Raw genomic sequence first — 22,081 nt, 5'->3', positions numbered from 1 at the left:
ATCCATCTGTTTCTGTACTAGTTACCATGCTGTTTTGATTATAACTGCCCTGTAGTATGTCTTGAAATTGGTATTGTGCTGCCTTTGGCTCTGTTTTTGTTGTACAAGATTGCTTTAGCTATTTGAGGTCTCCTGTGTCTCCATATGAATTTCAGCAGCATTTTTTTTCCAGATCTGAGAAGAATGTCTTTGGTATTTTGATTGGTATCACATTGAATCTGTAAATTGCCTTCGGAAGAATGGACATTTTGAGAATACTGATTCTTATCAGTTGGATAGTTTGCAAATATTTTCACTCATTCTGTTGGTTGCCTCTTCAGTTTGCTGAGTGTTTCTTTTGCAGCACAGAAGCTTTTCAATTGATGTATTCCCATTTGCCAATTTTGGCTTTGATTGCCTATGCTTCTGGGGTCTTTTCCAACAAATCTTTCACAGGGACCATCTTTTACCCACTGTGCCTCAGTGCTGGTCCCCAATTTTTAAGAAAAAGGTTTATTTTATTTATTTGAAAGGCAGAATTAGAGGGAAATACAGCAGGAGCTGAGGGGATGGGAATCTTCCCACTGGATTGCTTCCCAAATGGCTGCAACAGTCGCAATTGGACTAGGATGAAGCCAAGAGCCAGGAACTCCATCTGGGTCTCCCATGTGGGTGTAAGTGGGCTATCTTCTGCTGACTTCCCAGGCACATTAGGAGGAACCTGAATTGGAAGTAGAGCAGCTGGGACATATGGGATGTCGGCGTCATAGGCAGTAGTTGAACTCATTGTGCCACAGTGCCAACCCCAAGTCTGACCATTTTCAAAAAGGAGAATAACTTTTTGAAGAATCAAAGCCAGATTTCTCATAAAACATCCCACATTTAATATTTGTCTGATTGTTTCCTCATGGCTTTATTTTACTCATTCCTTTTCCCTTTATTTCATGTATATTGGGAAATGTTTGGGTTGTTTGATTGAGATTAAACATTCACTAAATCCTGTGTATATTGCATCAGCTGGGTTAGGTACACAGTATCAGGGTGTCCCACTTAAGTCAGTAGTAATCACCAGATTTCTTCATTTTTGAAGTTATGTTTTTGCCCTTGTAATTACTCAGTGATATGAAGCATTAGGCACTTTGTAAATATCCTGTTCTCCCATGTTCCTACTTCGTTCGGTTTTTATCTTATTTCAGTGACCTTTACATTTGGGATTAGTGATTTTTCTCATTCCAGTTACATTTGATAGTTGACATTCCTGTTTAAAAAGAATTCCTTTCTCTTTTTCTTTCCTGCCACCACCCTGTAGTGTTACTATGGGCTCACAGATTAATTTTTCTAATTCACTTTGTTTTTTTTTTTTAACTTTTATTTAGTAAATATAAATTTCCAAAGTACAGTTTATGGATTACAATGGCTTCCCCCCCCCCCCCCATAATTTCCCTCCTCCCTGCAACCCACTTGCTCCCTCTCCCATTCCATTCATATCAAGATTCATTTTCAATTATCTCTGTATACAGAAGATCAATTTAGTATATATTAAGTAAATATTTCAACAATTTGCACCCACACAGAACATAATTGTGTGTTAACTACAGAGTTCAACCAATAGTATTAAGTAGAACAAATAAAATACTAAAAGGGATAAAGTATCAAGTTGTACATCAACAGTCAGGACAAGGGCTGATCAAGTCACTGTTTCTCATAGTGTCCATTTTACTTCAACAGGTTTCCTTTTTGGTGCTCGGTTAGTTGGGCTCACAGATTAATTTTTCTAATTCACTTTGTTAGACTCAATGATAATGATTGGTCTTTCTGTTGTTGACTTTTCCAAAATTGGCCAGGGAGAACACTTTCAACCAACTGCTCTCCTTTTGACAGGAGCTCATCAGAGCTTCTGTGCCATCCAGCATCTGTGCCAGGCTCACCTTGTACCTCTTTGTCCCAAGATTTAGAATCATTGATTTCTCCAAAACTTTTTGTTTTCTTTTAGCAGATTATAGATTGCTACTTCTGGGCCTTTACCCTGATAGAACTAGGAAATATATGTGCCTGCATGTGAGTTTACTCATTATGTATCTGTCAAGCTTCAGTAAATGAAAGAGAAATGTCAGAAATCATCACAAGTTTATGTAGATATTTCTAGTCCAGATTTAGTCGTGTAAAGGTCATTACTATTTTTTCCCCCCCCACAGGCAGAGTTAGTCAGTGAGAGAGAGAGAGAGAGAGACAGAGAGAAAGGTCTTCCTTTTTCCGTTGGTTCACCCCCAAGTGGCTGCTACCACTGGCGAGTTGCGGCCAGCGCGCTGCACCCATCCAAAGCCAGGAACCAGGTGCTTTCTCCTGGTCTCCCATGCGGGTGCAGGGCCCAAGGACCTGGGCCATCCTCCACTGCACTCCTGGGCCACAGCAGAGAGCTGGACTGAAAGAGGAGCAACCGGGACAGAATGTGGCACCCCAACTGGGACTAGAACCAGGGGTGCTGGCGCCGCAGGCGGAGGATTAGCCAAGTGAGCCGTGGCGCCGGCCCGGTCATTACTTCTTTAGTATATTTTTTCTTACTGTTTACAGGGAAAATCTTGGCTCCAATTGTATTAGTATATTATTTGGCTTTCTGAAGTATATATAAATATACATATATGTAATAGTCACAAAATAACAATCATTATTACTGTTGACAATAAATAGGGGGGCCGAGGCTGAGGTGTAGCGGGTTAACGCCCTGGCCTGAAGCGCTGGCATCCCATAAGGGCACCGGTTGGAGACCCGGCTGCTCTACTTCTGATCCAACTCTCTGCTTTGGCCTGGGAAAGCAGTAGAAGATGGGCTCTGCGTGGGAGACCCAGAAGAAGCATCTGGCTCCTGGCTTCGGATCAGTGTAGCTCCAGCCGTTGCGGCCAATTGGGGAGTGAACTATTGGATGTAAGACCTCTCTCTCTCTCTCGCTCTCACTCTCGCTCTCGCTCTGGCTCTCTCAGCCTCTCCTCTCTGTGTAACTCTGACTTTGAAATAAATAAATCTTAAAAAAAGGGAATAAAATTTAAGGTTTATTTTCCTTTTTGTCCTTAAATATATCCCAGAGTATAGAAGTTTAATAAAGTTATTTGAAATTATTTTTTGTTATTAGTTTGATAGAGAATTTGTTTCTGTTTATATTACTAGGGTTTACTATCTTTAAATTTTTAATTTTTGAGTATTTAAAGCATTTATGTGTTTTAAAAGTTACAATTTTTTTAAAGATTTATGTATTTATTTGAGAGGCAGAGTTACAGACAGAGGGAGAGACAGAAAGGAAAGTCTTCCATCCATTTGTTCACTCCCCAGATGGCTGCAATGCCTGGAACTAGGCCAGTCTGAAGCTAGGAGACAAGAGCTTCTTCTAGGTCTCCCATGTGGGTGCAATGGTCCAAGCACTTGGACCATCTTCTGCTGCTTACCTAGGCCATCAACAGGTAGCAGATCGGAAGTGGAGCACCCAGGACTCGAACCAGCACTTATATGGGATACCAGCACAGCAGGTGGATGCTTAACCTACTGCTTCAAGTGCCACTCATATTTTTTTTTAAAGAAAACTCCAAAGTCTTTTGCTTCCATCCTCTCCTTATACTTTTAATGTCTACTTCCTGGATGTGATTATTTTCATTCATTTCTGGATTTTTTCCCAGGTGTTTCTTTCCTAGAAACAAGTTAGTATTTTATGTATATTATTCTTTCTGCTACATAGAAGTGTTTTATATTCATAGTTCTATTTGATTCTTCATTGAGATTGACTGCTGGTAGATACTTTTTCTAAGTCAGAGAAGTAACTTTTTTATAGCTCTAAAATATTTTCTCAGTGTTCAGCTGTGGCTGTAGTAGTTTATTCAGATCAGTTTCTTATTGTTAGATGTTTGGAATGCTGCAGTGAATAGTTTTATATGTTATTTTCCCGTCTTTAAGTAGATGCATATTTAGGATACAATCCTAGATGTGGGATCACTGGGTCAAGAGTGAATAGATACCATGTTAGATATTAAAGATTTCCCTTCTATGGAACAATTGTTCCATTTGCTTCTCCACCATTAGTTTATGTGTCTGCCTACAGCCTCAGTGAAGAGTTTGTTGTCAGATTTTTTCCCTCAGTCTGGTACTGAAGATTTATATATGATAATTTCTTTTATAATCTCTCCTATTAGAAGAATTGAACATTTTTGCTTGTTTTTAAGAGCCATTTGTGAATTTCCCTGGACTGTCTGTTAAGAGGTTCTGTGTCGTAGGGAATTTATGTTGTAAATGACATTTTCTAGTAGTGTGTACTTCTTACCTAAAATAAATTGTCACTGTTGTCTGGCTCTTTTGGTGTGTGGTGAATTGTATTCAAAATAATTTTTTTTTTTTTTTTTTGACAGGCAGAGTGGACAGTGAGAGAGAGAGAGACAGAGAGAAAGGTCTTCCTTCGCTGTTGGTTCACCCTCTAATGGCCACCGCGGCTGGCGCGCTGTGGCCGGCGCACTGCACTGATCTCAAGGCAGGAGCCAGGTGCTTATCCTGGTCTCCCATGCAGGTGCAGGGCCCAGGCACTTGGGCAATCCTCCACTGCACTCCTGGGCAACAGCAGAGAGCTGGCCTGGAAGAGGGGCAACCAGGACAGAATCCAGCGCCCTGACCGGGACTAGCTAGGTGGAGTATTAGCCTGTTGAGCCACGGCGCCGGCCCAAAATAATTTTTGCAAACTTCATATATTTGAATGAACAATGTACACTAGCTGTTCAAAATGTAGATTTAGATGTAAAGTTATTTTGTTAGCATAAAATGCAGAATGGCAACAGGATGCCAGTTTTATTTTTCTTGATAGATCTGTGATTAAAGATAAAGGACTTCCAATGAAAATTAAAGGTAACAGAACACTGGTAGTGTGTATGTTTGGGAGATGTCTTTACTGATCATATTATGAAGTGATTAAGTTTAGTCTATTTAACTGTTAAGTTGACTGCCATAGTAATAAATTTCTATTTTAAAATTTGAGTGATATAGAAACATCAACTGGATACCTAGTAATTTAGCCATATAAAAGTTAAAGTGCACAGGAACTGGGGGCCAGCTTTGTGGCATAGCAGGTAAAGCTGCTGCCTGTGACACTGGCATCCTAAATGGGTGCCGGTTCAAGTCCTGGTTGTTCCACTCTCATCCAGCTCTCTACTAATGTACCTGGGAAAGCAGCAGAAGATGGCCCAAATGCTTGGGCCCCTGCATCCATGTGGGAGACCCATATAAAGCTCCTGGCTTCGGCCTAGCCCAGCTCTGGCTGTTGTGGCCATTTGGGGAGTGAACCAGTGTATAGAAGATCTGTCTCTCTCCTTCTCTCTTTGTAATTCTGTCTTTCAAATAAATAAATAAGTCTTTATTAAAAAGAAGTCTACAGGAACTGATGAGAGCATTTAATTTATAGAAACCATTATAATAGAGTTCCAGGGCTGTACCTGTTTGCTTTAGTTGTAATGAGGAAGCAGCAAGCCATCTGGTGTGGAACATACTTAAAAAATGATGTCCTTTCTTAGTGGAGGATAGAGGATTGAGAATATTTAAAAATCAAATGCATACTTATATAAAGCTGCAGAAATTGTAAAATATTTGCAATTTTCATAGTATCTAAGTTAATTAGTAGTTCTAGTTTCTGGAAGGAAGTTTGATCATTATTTTGCATAACTATATAATCCAAAAGATCAGTTAGCAGTTAAAATTTTATTTATTGCTGTTCAGAAAAGATTCATCCTAACTTTTAGAGGAATCCATGCTTACATATTTCTGTGACAGAAGGAAGTTACCTCTTTTTTTTTTTTTTTTGGAAGTTTCATTTCCATCCTCATTTGGATTAGTTTATGAGAGGCTATAAAATGAAAGGGTGCTGATTGCATTAAACTTGTTTTTTCCCAGGATGAGTTTTAGTAGGTGCTGTTCTTGCCCTCCTTGTACCTACAGATTCATTTTATCAGAAGGTTACAACTGAAAAACTTGGCATAAAAGGAAAAGAAAATGTACTGACTGAGCACTCATCTTACTGCACACATGTGCTTACACATTATTCATTCTGGACTTATACCTATTTCTTTTGAAACAAAACTATTGTATAAAAATCTGAACAAATCCAATTTTCTTTGCAATGTAAAATGTTTATCCTTTGCATATTTTTTCAAAATATTATATGACTTTAAATAATTTTAAACTACCAGTAACTGGATTCATACATAATTTTTTAGGAATACTTTTGTATGAAATCATAATAGGGCTTCTTTAAATACATAAAAAGAGTTCTGTTTATACTTTTAGCTGTTTTAGAGTCAGAAGAAACTCTTTAAAAGATGGGGCTTAACAGGCTAATCCTCCGTCTTGTGGCGCTGGCACACCGGGTTCTAGTTCCGGTTGGGGCGCTGGATTCTATCCCGGTTGCCCCTCTTCCAGGCCAGCTCTCTGCTATGGCCCGGGAAGGCAGTGGAGGATGGCCCAAGTGCTTGGGCCCTGCACCCGCATGGGAGACCAGGAGAAGCACCTGACTCCTGGCTTCGGATCAGCGTGGTGTGCCGGCTGCAGCAGCCATTGGAGGGTGAACCAACGGCAAAAAGGAAGACCTTTCTCTCTGTCTCTCTCACTATCCACTCTGCCTATCAAAAAAAAAAAAAAAAAAAAAGAAGAAGAAGATGCGGATGGAAGACCTCTCTGTCTCTGCCTCCTTCCCTCTCTAACTCTTTCAAATAAATAAATAAATCTTTAAAAAAAAAAAAAAGATGGTAGTTATAGATTAGCACTATGAAATTACCCATCTCAGTGTAAACTTGCAACTTCAGCTCTCCTGTAAGAGCAAGCAGAACAAGACTGCTGACTTGCCGAGGGAATTGTCAAAAATTGCACAAGAGAAACCTCTGACCTTCTATCAGCATTTATTTACTTTTATCTTATAAATAACTTGATGATTTGGTTTCCTGGTTTATAATAGATTAGAATCACTAAGATGATAAAATAGGAAGGATGAGGTAGTGTGATGATTGAAAAAGTTACACTATCAGCAACCGTAAGTGACATGGACAGAAAGGAAACTTGAACAGTTCTATGGTAGGCTTTCTTAGGGGGTAACATCTAAAAATTATAGTAAGAAATACAAATTCTCTGGTAGGCTTTCTTAGGGGGTAACATTTAAAAATTATAGTAAGAAATACAATAGTTAACAAACACTGAATTACTTCCTTCTCCAGGCCCAGTTTTTTCACACCTTAGTAGTTCTTTCTCTGAACATGTTGAACTTTTAGTCTCATCTATTAAATGGGTTTAATATTGACAGAATCATTGTGTAGATTATATGCTGAGATTGTATATTTGAAAACGTTAAGTACAATGTCTAGTACAAAATAACTGCTCAACAAATGTTAGTCATTCATAGAATCTTGCAATGATTTGAGCCTCAGTAGTTAAGCTGTGTTCATTGAAGTTATGTTTTTATAATATTCAAATCCCATCAAAAATGTTATTCATACTGAGTTACCTGTAATCTGCAAATTTGGAATGCTCTAAATACTCTGAAAGTTTGTCACAAACTCTTTTGGCCAAAAGACTGACCTGAACGGATTACATAGAATCTTTTTTTTTTTTTGACAGGCAGAGTGGATAGTGAGAGAGAGAAAGGTCTTCCTTTTTGCCGTTGGTTCACCCTCCAATGGCTGCTGTGGCCGGCGGATTGCACTGATCCAAAGCCAGGAGCCAGGTGCTTCTCCTGGTCTCCCATGTGGGTGCAGGGCCCAAGGACCTGGGCCATCCTCCACTGCCTTCCTGGGCAATAGCAGAGAGCTGGCCTGGAAGAGGGGCAACCGGGATAGAATCCGGCGCCCCAACCGGAACTAGAACCCGGTGTGTTGGCGCCGCAAGGCGGAGGATTAGCCTGTTAAGCCACGGTGCCTGCCACATAGAATCTTTATTCTACTTTGTGCATTATTTGATATTTTTGTTTTACTTAGAAATGTAAAAATGTTTGATAGTGGGATGTTGCCTCAGAATGGCTAATGGGATTATTAGTATACCCTTACTATCTTTCTAAAAATCTGAAAAAATCAGAATTTCAAGATTAATCTGTCTCCAAGGGTTTTGGATAATGAATTATGGACTTTTGGAATTTAATATATATTTGGATTGACTTGAAAAATTCCATGTGGTCTTTCTTAGTGAGAAGACACTGCAAATATTGAATGTTTGATCACCTTAAAAATATTGATTGAGCTAATAACAATAGTCATTATTTTATCTTCCCCTTGTTTCACAGCAAAATGAAAAGGAGAGCTTGTTGAAGGAAAGAGATCACATTTTGTCAACTCTGGGTGAGACAAAGCAGAACCTAACTGGACTCTGCCAGCAAGTCTGTAAAGAAGCAGCTCTAAGTCAAGAACAAATACAGATACTTGCCAAGTACTCAGCCTCAGATTGCCCACTTTCATTTTTAATTTCTGAAAAAGAAAAAAGTACTTCTGATGGTGAACATGCATTACCATCAATTTTTAGCTTATCTGATGGGCGTCCAACTGTGTTGCCTCCCAGTGGGAGAGTGAATAGTGAGCCTGGTGGTGTACGGGGGCAGGAGTCCCAGCAGACTCCCACAGCCATCTCTGAGCAAGCCGGGCTTGTGGAACAGTGTCGTCAGAGTAGTGGGATCTCAGATTTCTGTCAGCAGATGACTGATAAATGTACAACTGATGAGTAAATTTGCATTCATTTCATTTAGATCATCTAATTTTCTGTGGAAGTTTTGGCATAGTCTTGAAAGCCTAATATGGCCATCTGTCACCAATGTTGTTTTTTCCCCTAGTAGTTTGCCATAAGAGAATTTCTCTTAAGTCAACCCTAATTTCTCCTTGATTTCCACAGCAGTGGAGACACAGAAATGATTTGCCTCCAGGATACTGAAAAATTACATGTGAAAATGTAGCAGGCCTTTAAAACTCATATTTTAAGCAATAACTATAGTAATAACTCTTCCCAGTATTTAAAATATCAGTTTTACAGCTGCAAACATCTGCAAGTAGATTCTACCAAAGAAGTGGCTTGCAGAAGTTTAATAATTTGACATTTTTTTATGATATACTGATATAAAAGAAAATTTCACTGGAATCAATGCTAATAGAATTGTTTTACTCAGAAATACTGTGTCAGCTTATTGGAAATATATGTGTACATCTGCAGTCTTGCCTGAATGCTAGAGCTTTGCTCTTCAGCTCCAGGACCAGAGGTTGCGTGGACTTCATTGTGACTCCTAAGCCACACAGAGATTTAGTAAACAGGGTTGGCCTAAGGTGGGGGCTTCTGCTCCTCTTCTATTTCAGTTGTAGAATTTCTGGCTGCATAACAATATATAAGTGTCATTTCCCCTCTTTTTTCTCCCTTTATATAGTCTCTACCATATTTTTACCCATGGTGAATTTTCCTTTACTTGATAATAAAGACTCATGATGGAGTTACCTGAGTAGATGTACTGGCAGAGTTATCATGGGCTCCCTGGAATTTGGGGGACCTTCCCAACATACAGGGCTGTTTATTTTCCCATCATAGATTCAGAATGCGAGAAAACCAGGCATCAAGGGGAAAGAAATTGCCTACATTTACTTGGAGTTCAGTTCATTTTTCATCCCACTTTTTAAATCCATAATTTTAGTTAAAAGTGTATTTATAACAACTCTGCCATTTTTTGAAAAAAGGATGCAACTCTATCTTGTTGCACTATGAGTTTGCATTTAGAAACCAGGTTTAATCCTTACTGTTTTTCCTGAATTTGATGTGGTGTAAAAGATCAAAATCAGTTTTTGTGTTTATCTAATCCTGTTGTGAAATGTAAAATTAACCTAAGCACCTGTCTCATATTTTGCAGTACTTCTTAGCTATTCTGGAATTGTAGACATGTTCTAAACTCAAATGAAAACCATGGATCTGCTCAGCAGTTAAAAATAAATTGAATGTAGAAATGGAGCATCCCTAATCTGAGAAATCTCTGAAATGTTCCAAAATTTGAAACTTTTTGAGTGCTGACATGGTAACACAAGTGGAGAACATCCACAGCTGACCTCAGTGTTATGGGTCACTGTCAAAATGCAAGTACATTAAAAACATTTTTTAAAATTGCCTTCAAGCTATGTGTATAAGATCTATATGAGATCATAAATGAATTTCGTGTTTGGACAAGGGTCTCATCCTCAAGATATCTTACATATATAAGATTATATAAGATATATATAAATATTCCAAAATCCAAAACACTTTCTGGTCCTAACCATTTCAGATAAGGGATACTCAACATATATTCACATTTGTAGAAATGTTTGCAGAACCCAATTTTAAAGTGTACAAAATTAGTTCATCATGTTTGGAACAGAAAGTACTTTGTTTCTCCAAGACCAGATACCTGAGAGATATTACTACAGACTGCATCCTCTGTCTAGTGAAGAGCCTGAGTAGCTAAACTGGGAGATCACCACCCATCTTATATGAATGAGTCAGAAGCAAGTAGACCTTTGCTGTGAGAATATGTAGGGACCACTCTTAATGTTTCAGAAAAATCTGTCAGTCGTTAGCCTTTTTCATCAGGGTGTGGGTATGGAAAGATACTGCTTATATTTTTAGTAGTTTGTATGTTATCTCTGTTATTGATTTAGTTGTAAGAGAAACTTAGTTGGGATTATTTTCTGGAGGCTTTCATAAGTACACTCAATTTTTCAGGGAGAATAACTCTATGATAATGTATCCCATACTACAAAACAATTGTAAATATCTGGATGTAGATCTAGGTATCCTCATTAAATGTTTCTTTTATCCTTGTAGTTTGAAATTTCAACTTCATGATATAAGACAATATAAAACTTCTGGTTTACAAAATGTAAAATCTTATACAAGCCAATAGAATCCTTGATTTCCTACCTCATTGTATCTCAGCTCTCTGTCATATCAGTTTGTGTATGTGCAAATGTCAAATAATTGGCTAAATTTTAATTGCTACTGTAAATATTTGCTTTGAAAGGTGGTTACTTAGTATTTTATGATAAAACCTAGTTGTCTCCAGAATTTATAATTTTTAAGACACTTGATTTAAATTTCTCTCTACTATAAAAAGTTTAGCATTAAGGGTTTATTTTAATGATATCTGATTATTCGCCACATGTAATATTTCTTAAAATTTAGCATTACTTTTAATAACCAGCATGTAATACAAATACCTACACTACCTCATACCTACATGATTTTCAAGTTGTAATATAGATGGACAGATAAAAAAGAATTTATCATTGTCTTTTGGCCACAAAGTGGGAAAGTTTTCTATATATTGCATAGCATTACACATTTTGCCTATTTTAACATTAACTTCTAGAGACTTTTTTTCTAAGAAAATTTCTTTCAAGGCAATATTTTTTCTTTGAGGCTGCCGAAGACAAATGACAGGATTATGTGTATACAATGTATGCCTTTTCCTTCATGCAGAATCTTGAAACTATTGTTTTCAGTTTGTTTATTGCATATTTACATGATCATTGTTCCTTATTTTATGAACTGACCTTCTCAATGCTTGATAATTTTTAAAAAGCTGTTATGTCTGAGTCAGTAAAATACATTATCTTAAAATTGCTTCTCTTATTTGAATTCTGTAGCTAGAGCAAAAATTTTTTAAATTGTTATATTCAAAACAAATGTGGATATAATCTCGGTTCTCCATCTGTAAGTTTTATAACAATTTATGATAGCTTAATGCTTAACCAGTTTTGATGCAGTAGATGATATAGGTTTGCATGTGGACACAGCCATGTTAACAACTTGGAAAAAAAAACAACAGATGGCAATGTTAAAATGAATTCTCAGGTGAACTTTTTTTCAGTTCTGGAACATCTATTTTGAATTTGTAAATATTTTAAATGTTTTATTAAGGCATGTAATAAACTATTCTTGAAACCTGTTGGGTAGAATGAAAATTTAAAGCCATATTGGTAAAAGATGGCATACTGATTGTAAAATAAATAAATAACATTATTGATTTTTTGTATCTTTCATAAAATAATTTTCTAACAATGCAATAAAACCACTAAAGTTGTATATTCATATCCTGTTAAGACCATGTTTCATTGAAAGTACACCTTCATACTATTTAATTTACATTTTCTTCCTAATTTGCTTAGTAGCAAAATTGTTAGATGTTGGTCGTAAATTGACAGTTAAATAAAATTCTCTTAAAATTGCTTCTAATTGAATATGGTTGTATATTCCATTCCCATATTCTCACCTCTCAATGAATTTATTAATCTTAATCTTAATCATTTGCTCAGTAATCAGTGTGACTATGACTTTGGTGGGAGAAAATCTTTCATTAGTGGATTATCATGCCTGAAAAAATATTTCTAGCACTTCGGTATTGATTTAGGTGGCTTGGAGTTTAACATTCCTTCCGATTTACTTAATATCAGTCTTTAAGCGTATTATCTCCGTCAGTCATTAATTTTTAAAGAATTATTTGCTGAGTCAACTGTAATGTGTTGCGTTCACTTTCTAATCAGGCCCTTGTAACCAAGCTTTGAACAGCTGTTTAGTGCAATGATCATCCAGGACATGGTCTTCTGGTGTAGTAATAGTGATTCTGAGCTGAGGACAATTTTGCTGCCTTTTTGGAAATTCCCAGAGATGCCACATATATAGTGAGGGCAGAATATAGGATATGGCATCCAGGTGCCAGAGACCAGGGATGCTGCCAAACATCCTACCAAACACAGGACAGCCCTTAATACAAAGAATTACCCACCTGAGATGTCAGTCAGAGCCAAAGTAGACCAGTAATGGAATCGAGATGAAATTAAAATGCTTAGTGATGTAAGGCAGTGTCATAGCCATGAATTGAAAGGAGGAGTAAGAAAAATCAAAGATTTCTGTCTAAGTAGGAGAAGGATGATCTATGGAAAGAAGAGGTCAATCTGTGCAAATCAGCTTGGAATGGTATGGAATAGAAAGAGGTTATATCACATGGGGTGGATGGGCCTAGCTTAGACTAAGTTCTGTGAGGGAAGACAGGCCCCAGACAGTGTTCTTGTCTTGTGTGTCTCAGCATCTTGCATGTTGCCCTGCATATACAATTGTTGGATTACTTCAAAGCATTTTTGGAAAAATGGAATTAAAGAATGTTTATTTTGATGCAGACTTTTGAAATCAGTGGTTTTTTTTTTTTCATAATATACATTTGCCATGAATGCTTTGAAGACCTCTTGTTTGCAAGAATTTTGTTTTCTTTCATCAAAATGAACTTTTAATTCCATTTCCATGAACTTTTTGAAGTACCTTCATATCGAAGGCCTGAAGTCAAAGCTTAAAGGACAGAAATATCAATTAGTAGTTATTGAGGTTTCTGGTGGAGGCTAATAATACCCTTTCCCTCGATAGTGTTTTGAACTATTTGAAAATAAAAAGGCAGTGGTTATAGTCTGCTTTGCTGGTGGAGGCCAGGTAGAAACCATGGCTTTCTTGCTGTAAAGGCGAGTGAATTTTTCAAGAGGTGTGTTCTGGAGGAGCAGAGCCTATGAAGGAACAGAAAAATGTACGCTCTACAGAGTTGGAAAATACCAAGACCAGGAAGGGTACCCATTCAAGTATGCATAGTTACTTACAAAATTTAGTAGTCAATCAAAGACCACCTCCCAGCACCCATGGGAATAAGGAGACAGGCTGGCCTGGAGAGTGTACAGGGGAAATCCTATTCCTGGAGACAGAAGTTAAGAAAAGGGTATTCTTCTTTGACATTACTGGAAATTTAAATTCATTCCCTGGAAGCATTGGCCTTAGCCATTGCCTCCCTGCTGGGCCAGGGCTGTCACTAATCACCTTGGGGAAAAGAGAGCAGTTTCCAAAGACAGACTGCTTACTTGTATGAGGCTGCTTCCTAGGATCAACCTCTGGGGCTGTAATCTCTGGGGCTATCAGTGGATGGTAAATATTTGGTCTATGAGCAGGCTCTAAAAATGGATCTAACAATGTACTAGTTAGTAAATTTAAAGGCCACTCTGTACCAATAACCTAAAATTAATTCCTTATTCTATTTCCCATGCTGAATTCCCTCCTACCTCTTTGTCCACTACAAAAGGACAGAGTTTCTGTCTTCAGATTTAATTCTGACATGGGAAAATTCCCTTAAGAAAATGCTTGAAGGTAGATCCAGTGATAACCCAAATTTAAATAGAAATCCTCTCATATTCAACTTCTATGGCAAAAAGCGGGACAAAAATTTAAATTGAAATAACAGACATTAAAGAAATTAACTTAATCAACTTGCCCACACATTATGAAAAATAGATATAAACTTTGCCAGATTTCTGTCTGGATCAGCTTTGACCAGAGGTTTTCTTTTTGCCTTGATAGGGTTGAAATTCTTTGAGGCTGACAGTTCCCGTGGAGCTCCAAAGGAGCTAGGTTCAAGATCAAATTACTGATTCTGAAGAGGTAGTCACAAAAATTATTACAGCCTTGACCCCATAACACTTGTTTCAAAATAAGCCAATTTCCAGTCATTAAGTTAATTACCCCAGACAATACTATATTTTCTGAACTTGATACCTAATAATGTCAAAGAGAGTGGAAACTCAGTGATTTCTGAAGAAAAAGAAAGTCTTGGTTTCAGCTTGCCAAAGATGCCAGTGTGCCAACAGCTTGTGTTCTTAATCTCTTTGGGAGGACTCTTACAAAAGTATTAATTTTGGTCTTATGCATTGTTACTAGGGGACTTCACCTTTGCCCCATGAGTTCACTTTTCTCCTTCCAATGCATTTCTGGCACTCAGGACTGATTGAGTGAGGGCTCCCTCTAGGGGCTTTGAGTCCACATTCCTGTGCATAGTCATTTTTCAGGCCTGAGCCCCCAGTGAATGTTTAGGCCTAAGGAAGTTCGCTTCTAGGGATGGTTTCTCATTTTTGTGGACTTGAAACCATTTTGCTTATTATTTCCTGAGATTAACAAGCTGTGTGGGTTCTTGCCATGCATTCAGAGAAGAATTCTGAATACTGGTTCAAATAGACCAGACCACGTGGTAAGTTCTAAGGATTGTATTCAGTGAGAGCAATGCATGGGGGAGTGAGGGCTTTATCTAATGGAGAAAAAGTCTGGAAGCTAAGTTAGGATCCATATCACACAGAGAACAGGCCTAGAGCCAGCCATGTGCAACAAGCATGCAGGCAGGAAAAACGGGGAGTGGGTGGCCCAAAGGCCACATGCCCTGAAGGCATGGGCAGTAAGGGCAACAAAGGGCAATGAGGGGGAAAAAGGGCGGGGTCCACTGTGTTCCAGGCCTTTTATCCATTTCCAAAGGGGAGTGGTTACATAGCCTGATTGGCAGGTGGGCATACAGGTGGGGTCAGGAAGGGGGGTGAGATCACAAACAGGGGCATGGTTGAGGGCATGGTCTTTCTGCTCACAAATTAATCGAATTTTACCCTGTCTGCCTGTCTACATCAGATTTAAGCAGCACAAGTTCAGCTGCAGAAGAGCCACGTGGTTCCAAGGCTGGTGTCCACTGTTCCCTCCTCAGGCTAAATTGCAGAATGGAATTTTGGGCAGCCTATGTCGCCTGGGCTACACTGGCCTGGCAGTACCAGGTAAGAGGTAGAACTATGCAAACACTCTTGCAGCACACTGGAACCCAGATGCTGTGAAAATAGTTGAAAAGCAGCACATACTATTCTGCGGTGTCCTCTCCAACATCAGCAGCTCAGTCTTAGAAGAAAGGGTCCAGTGGTAGAAGGCAGCTCAAACACTGCTGCAGCTTCCAGTGGAAAAGGACACTTCATCACAATTGTGCTTGCTGTGCACAATTAACTCATGCCATCTTGACCACTCTCTAAGGCCTCTGGCAGTGTATGGGGGGGTGTGTTTGTGGTAGGGGGATTTTATGAATTGGGTTTAGGATCACAGCTAATTGACTTCAGAAAGTGGGTGATGACTGACAAGCATCAAGGGCAAGCTGACCCAAAGATATTCAATCTACATGTCTCAGATAACAGTGTGTTCCTTGGCCACTGGGGACTTCAAGTGCTGTGTTTTAAGAGTGTGATATTTCCTAGGATAACTGCTGTAATGATTGGTGATTGACTTGCTTTCAAAAAAAAAATGGCACAAAATGCTATGATAATCTTGTGTGTGTCTTATTCTTAGCGTGGAGTTACGTTAGACTCTTGGCATAGGGATTGTACTGTTCCTGTGGGAGGCAGCCTACACTTCTGAGGTTCTAGTGCTCTTGTGCTTAAAGTTGCCTACTGAATCTTTTCAAAGGCCCACAGAAGGCATTTGGGACTCTACAGAAAGTCGTATTTGGTGGCTGAGACTCCATAAGCCACAATCGCCATCCAGGTGCACAGACTGGCCTAACACCTCTCACTGCTTTATAAACCAGTCTGGCCTACCACAAGGCTCCACATGCAACCAAACTTAAAATGCTCACAGTGTTACCAGATTTAAGGGGTCCATCCACTTGGGGTATTGCCGGTTAATCAGCCCCAAGCAAGAGTTGCTCAGAGGAAACCTTTATTTGCTTGTGATAAGTGAAGGAGACAGTGGGAGGGTCTAATTTCTTGAAGAAATTGCCTCCCTGAGAAGCAATTTGTGGTGCTTTTATATCCAGTTATGAGAGTGTCCAAGATGTAACACAAGAGGAGAGGGAAGGAGTTCCCTGCTCATCTATATAAGAACTTAGAACTTCATACATTGTATGTTTAGCAAATGGTGGCAATCTCCTACCCTAGGTGGAGAATTTAATACTGCAATGTTAAACTTAGACCAGGAATATCTGACACAAACTGCTGACATTCAGTTTTTTTTTTTTTTTTTAAGATTAATTTATTTGTTTGAAAGGCAGAGTTACAGAGAGGCAGAGGCAGAGAAAGCGGGGTTTTCCATCTGCTGATTCACACCCCAGATGGTTGCAATGGCCAGAGCCAGGAGATTCTTCTGGGTCTCCCATGTGGGTGCAGGGGCCCCAGGACCTGAACCATCCTTTACTGCTTTCCCAGGCCATACTGGAGAGCTGGATTAGGAGTGGAGCGGCTGGGACTCAAACTGGTACCCATGTAGGATGCCGGCACTTCTGACAGGGTCTTTAACTGCTACGCCACAGCGCCTCCCCGACATTGAGTTTTAACTACTCTTTATTTGTGATAGTCTCTATGGTGTTGCAAGATAAGCTCTCCTGGAATGTTGTCTGAAAAACAAGTTCAAAGAGTTCAGATTCTCTGTTTTGTTCCAGTGCCTTATCCTACATTCTTGTCTACAGCCAGATTCTCATCTGTGCATACTTTTTCCGTATGGTTTTGAAACCATCATTTGCTTGAATTTCAATTTTTTAAATCAAAATAAACTTGCCTTTTTTTAAAAAAAAGATTTATTTATTAATTTGAAAGAGTTACATATAGAGAAGGAAAGGCGGAGAGAGAGAGAGAGATAGAGACAGAGAGAGAGAGGTCTTCTATCCGCTGGTTTACACCCACATGGCTGCAATGGCCAGAGCTGCACCCATCCAAAGCCAGGAGCCAGGAGCTTCTTCTAGGTCTCCCACATGGGTGCAGGGGCCCAAGGACTTGGCCCATCTTCTACTACTTTCCCAGGTCATAGCAGAGAGCTGAATCAGATATGGAGCAGCTGGGACTTGAACTAGCACCCATATGGGATGTTGGCATTACAGATGATGGCTTTACCCACTATGCCACAGCACCAGCTCTTAACTTGCCTTTTAGTTTTATTTTTATGAGACTTTGAAGTTCCCTTGTATATGTTACTGCTTGAATTCTATTCTTCTGATTTTTCAATATCTGTAAATAACGTCCTCCAAGTAGTAGGTTTTCAAAGGAACGTTTCATATTCCTTTCCTGGGTTATGAATAATTAGAGAAATAAAGGAAGCATAATAGGAAACAAAATAAAACCTCAGCTGCTAATAAAAGAGTATATTTGATTGGAACATGGTGCACACTCCATAGTTAGACAAGTTGCCCTTATAGCTTTCTATTGCTAGAAGGAAGTAAATTCTCCCTACTCTGGCTGTTAGTCAGCTTTTCATGTCTGTAACTAAACAGCCAAGGCAAGCTACTAATGAAGAAAGTTTTATTTTGGCTCATGGTTTTGGCGATTCATAGTCCAAGATTAGGCGAGCCCGTTGGCTTGGCTATCTCATAAGGCTGGAAGCTGGCAATAGTTGGGTAGCCAAGTAAGGTTCATATAGGCCAGCTAGGAAGAGAGAAGAGAGATTTCCTTTAAGCACAGCATCACCTATTCTGTCTCTGCTCTTGGCAGCTGATGGTGAGGAGGAGCAGAATGTAACGTGCTATTATGAGACAGGTGTATCCCAAGAGGAAGAATGTGCTAGGCAGAAAACACCAGTTATTCTCAAATTTGTCAGCTAAATCTCTACCTCTCCAGAAATGGAGTAAACACAGAGGTTAAGAGAAGATCTCTGAGGACCAGAGCACGAGCAGTTAAGGGAAGAATATTGACAGGAATTATGTGTAGGCAGTGAGTCTGAGGCTTCAAAGAGTTTGTAGGAAGAAACAACCATGAATCTGCCCCCTCCCTTTACCCTTGGTGGGAATCTGGGTTTGGGTTTGCCAAGTGTTACCTTGTGCTTAACTGCAAACCCTTCTTTTTCCTCTCCCTCATCTCTGTTATCTACATTGTTCTTGATGTACAGAAGACAAAGATCATGGAATAGGTTTTAGAAATTGAGTACAACACATTCCTTTTCCATCTGAACATGGCCCTCTTTTCAGTATGTGCTGTTTCCCTTCTATCCTCTTAGTTTACTTTTTATCAGTGTCCATAAAACCAGCAGTTTCCTAAACAGTTAATGTCCTTCTTTCAGGAGACTGGACTCAAATAATTTTCTAGATACTACCTTGATACACATGTTTCTAATGTGATATTAATCTCTTCTGAAAAGATCCTGTTAACTCAGAGCACTACTAAATATTAAACTATCCATTATAATTTAATTGTTTAAAGTCATACCTCTTTGGTCCATTTAAGAAACTTAATAGTATTTTTGCATTGGGCTGTAGAGAATCTCTTTATGAAATAAGCATATTTATGTTTTGCTTGATTGGATTTAAATGATAGCCTTAGGCACTCAGCAAAAGACTATTATTAATAGTACCTTAATTTTTTTTAAAGATTATTTATTTGAAAGGCAGAATTACAGAGTGGCAGAGGCAGAAAGAGAGAGAGAGAGAGAGAGGTCTTCCATCTGCTGGTTCACTCCCCAGATGGCTGCAATGGCCAGAGCTGGGCCAATCCGAAGCCAGGATGTAAGAGCTTCTTCTAGGTCTCTCACATGGGTGTAGGGTCCCAAGGACTTGAGTCATCTTCTGCTGCTTTCCCAGGCTATAGCAGAGAGTTGGATTGGAAGTGGAGCAGCTGGGTGTTGAGCCAGTGCCCATATGGGATGCCGGCACTGCTGGTGGCTTTACTGGATATGCCACAGCATTGGCCCCAAGTTTTTCTTTTTTTTAACTGAAGAAAAAATTTGTTGAACAACATGATTTGGCCTCATCCTGAATTTTTTAAAATTAATTAATTTATTTGAGATACATCTCCTATCTGCTGCTTTGTTCCCCAAATGCCTGCAACAACTCCTGGCTGAGGTAGAAACAAGACCCAGGACTCAATGCAGGTCTCCCATGTGGCTGGGAGGGACTCGATATCTTGAACCATTACTACTGACTTCCAGTGTCTGCATTAGCAGGAAGCTAATGTCAGGAGCAGAATATGGGTACTGAACTCAGGCTCTCTGATAGTGGACATTGGCATCCTAACTGGTGTCTTAAGCACTAAGACAAATATGCCTACCCCAGTCCTACCTCTTAATCTGATTTTTGAAAGATCTAATCTACTATACTCAGCATCTGACATTTGACAGATCTGTTGTGGGGATCTAGAAAATACAGTCTTTCAAGAGATCATCCATACCACTCCTCTGAGTTTCAGGATCTGCTCTGTCGGCTCTGTTTTGGCTACACAAATTAATGAGTAACATTTGGGAGAGAAGCTTGCTGTGGTATTGGTGGAGGAGTTTGAAATTGACAAGAATGAGGGGTGGAGCACATAGCTGCCAAGGTAAGGTGGGGAACATTGGCTAGTAAGAACACTTAATAGACTGGTCTTGTGTTTACTGAGGTTTGGAAGAGCAGACAGCTGTCCACGTGCTTAAAATAGGGTAAGTATGAAGTACAGACTTAAGGACTACAGGAATTGTACAAACTTAGATCATGGCTCAGGCACAGATCCAAGCCCTTTCAGTAAGGGGCTGAATGGTGGAACAGAAGAAACAGGAAACTAGAGTGAGACTTTGTTGTGAAGCCTGGTTTTGATGCTTATTCACTGTATAGCTCAAGGAAATACTGAATTTTTCTCTGTTATAGTTTCATTGTATATATGTTTTTCATACTGTGTCTTCTGGCTCTTGAGATCTACATCAAGAACAACTCAAACATCCATGCACACCTTTGTGAAAATTCAAATCAATCCAGCACATATTTGTTGAGTGTTCTTAATTTGGGATGGTCGAGTATGCTGAGATTTCTGGAGGTTAAGTGTAAGTGTTAGAAGAATGGCAAACTGGGAGTCTCATGGTCACCCCATTCAAGGTGCCTGCTTCCATCAAATTTGTAAACACATTAATTGTCTTTGTGTTTTATACATTAATGATAGAGGCATTAAACTGAACCACTTTCTTTAGCTCTAACAAATAGACAAATAAATAAATAATTCATTTATGCCTGACACTATACTTTTTGAAAAAAGATATCCTTTTTATTTATTTAGACATAGGAGAGAGAGAGCGAGTGAGCGAGCTTCCATCCACTGGTTCACTCCCTAGATGGCTCCCAAGACTGAACCTAAGGAAAGCCAGGAGCTTCATCCAGGTTTCCCATGTGTATGGCAGAGGTGCAAGGACTTGGGCTATCTTCTGCTGCTCTTCTCAGGCCATCATCAGGGAGCCAGATTGAAAGTGGGGCAGCCAGGAAACGAACTGGTGCCCATATAAGATGCCAGTATTGCAGGCAGAGACTTCAACCACTACACCACAAAATTGACCCCAGCACTATTCTTGTTTGAGTAAGTAGGCTTTATTGAAAACTGGGGGAATACTGCATTTATATTAAACAGCATAGACAGCTTCAAAGGCAACACTGTTAGATAACCCTGTCTTGAGATCTCTCCCTCCCATTGGGACATTTTCTCAGACTGCCCAATATTATGTTGTGTCTTAGCCTCATATCATCCTCTTGCTTCTGTCTTCCCTCCTATTCTTTCATAGACCCTAGGAGTTCTACTTTCTGTTCTCTGCAAAACCTGGAACAGCTAAACTTTCCTCGGTAGCAGCCTCTGAGGTTGGCTTTCAACCATCTTCATTTATAAATTCACCCAAGGAGCTTGGCAGAACAAGGTTGTTTCATGGAGCAGGATCTGCCTGATCTAGAACACATCTTGTTCACTGATTGAAAAAATATCTATTAATCCCCAGGAAGGGATTTCTCTTAGAGAAAGAGAAAGACAAACAAGTTCCTTCTCTGAGTTTATGTCCTAATTGAGATAGAGGGACAACAAATGAAAGTATGAAATGTATGATATACTCATATTTGACAGTGAAAAGCAATGTAAGAAAAATAAGCATGAGGTGGGCATTGTGGCCACCGCTTAGGATGCCTATTTTCCATATTGTAGTGTCTGGGTTCGGGTCCCACCTCTGCCTCCAATTCCATATTTATGTTAATGTGCACCCTGGGAGGCAACAGATGATGGCTCAAGTAATTGGGTTCCTGACACCCATGTGAGACACCAGAATGGAGTTTCTGGTTCATGGCTTTGGCCTGCCTAGCCCTGGCTGTTGTGGGTGTTTGGGGAGTGACTAGCCTATGGAAGTCCTATCCCTTCCTCTCTCTTCCTCTTTCTCTGTCACTCTGGCTTTCAAATAAAAAATAACATAAAAAAAAAGAAAAGAAGGGTGGGAGTTTTAATTTTAAGTAGAGTAGAAGATCTTACTAAGAAGGTGATATTTGAATAAAGAACTAAAGTGGAGATAGTGTCATTTTAAT

The 22,081-nt window shown here is 39.3% G+C and overlaps 1 protein-coding gene and 1 long non-coding RNA gene across 3 annotated transcripts in view; both read left to right on the top strand.

Annotated features, from left to right (window-relative positions):
* Positions 1-12,221, top strand: part of BACH1 (BTB domain and CNC homolog 1) — a 63,280-nt gene extending 51,059 nt beyond the window's left edge. For both annotated transcript variants that reach the window (XM_062206246.1, XM_062206254.1), the window contains exon 5: positions 8,264-12,221. In XM_062206246.1, the coding sequence (XP_062062230.1) occupies positions 8,264-8,698 (435 nt within the window). In that variant the 3' untranslated portion in view covers positions 8,699-12,221. The remainder of the gene's footprint in view (positions 1-8,263) is intronic.
* A 1,900-nt stretch (positions 12,222-14,121) lies between these two features.
* Positions 14,122-22,081, top strand: part of LOC133770279 (uncharacterized) — a 175,462-nt gene continuing 167,502 nt past the window's right edge. Inside the window, exons 1-2 of the long non-coding RNA XR_009867323.1 lie at positions 14,122-14,451; positions 15,460-15,599. This is a non-coding gene — a long non-coding RNA (uncharacterized LOC133770279). The remainder of the gene's footprint in view (positions 14,452-15,459; positions 15,600-22,081) is intronic.

The sequence above is a fragment of the Lepus europaeus genome, chromosome 2, assembly GCF_033115175.1.
Source record: "Lepus europaeus isolate LE1 chromosome 2, mLepTim1.pri, whole genome shotgun sequence".
Classification (NCBI taxonomy): Eukaryota; Metazoa; Chordata; class Mammalia; order Lagomorpha; family Leporidae; genus Lepus; species Lepus europaeus.
Note: the sequence above shows the minus strand (reverse complement) of the source record. Positions and strands in the feature narration are given on the sequence as shown.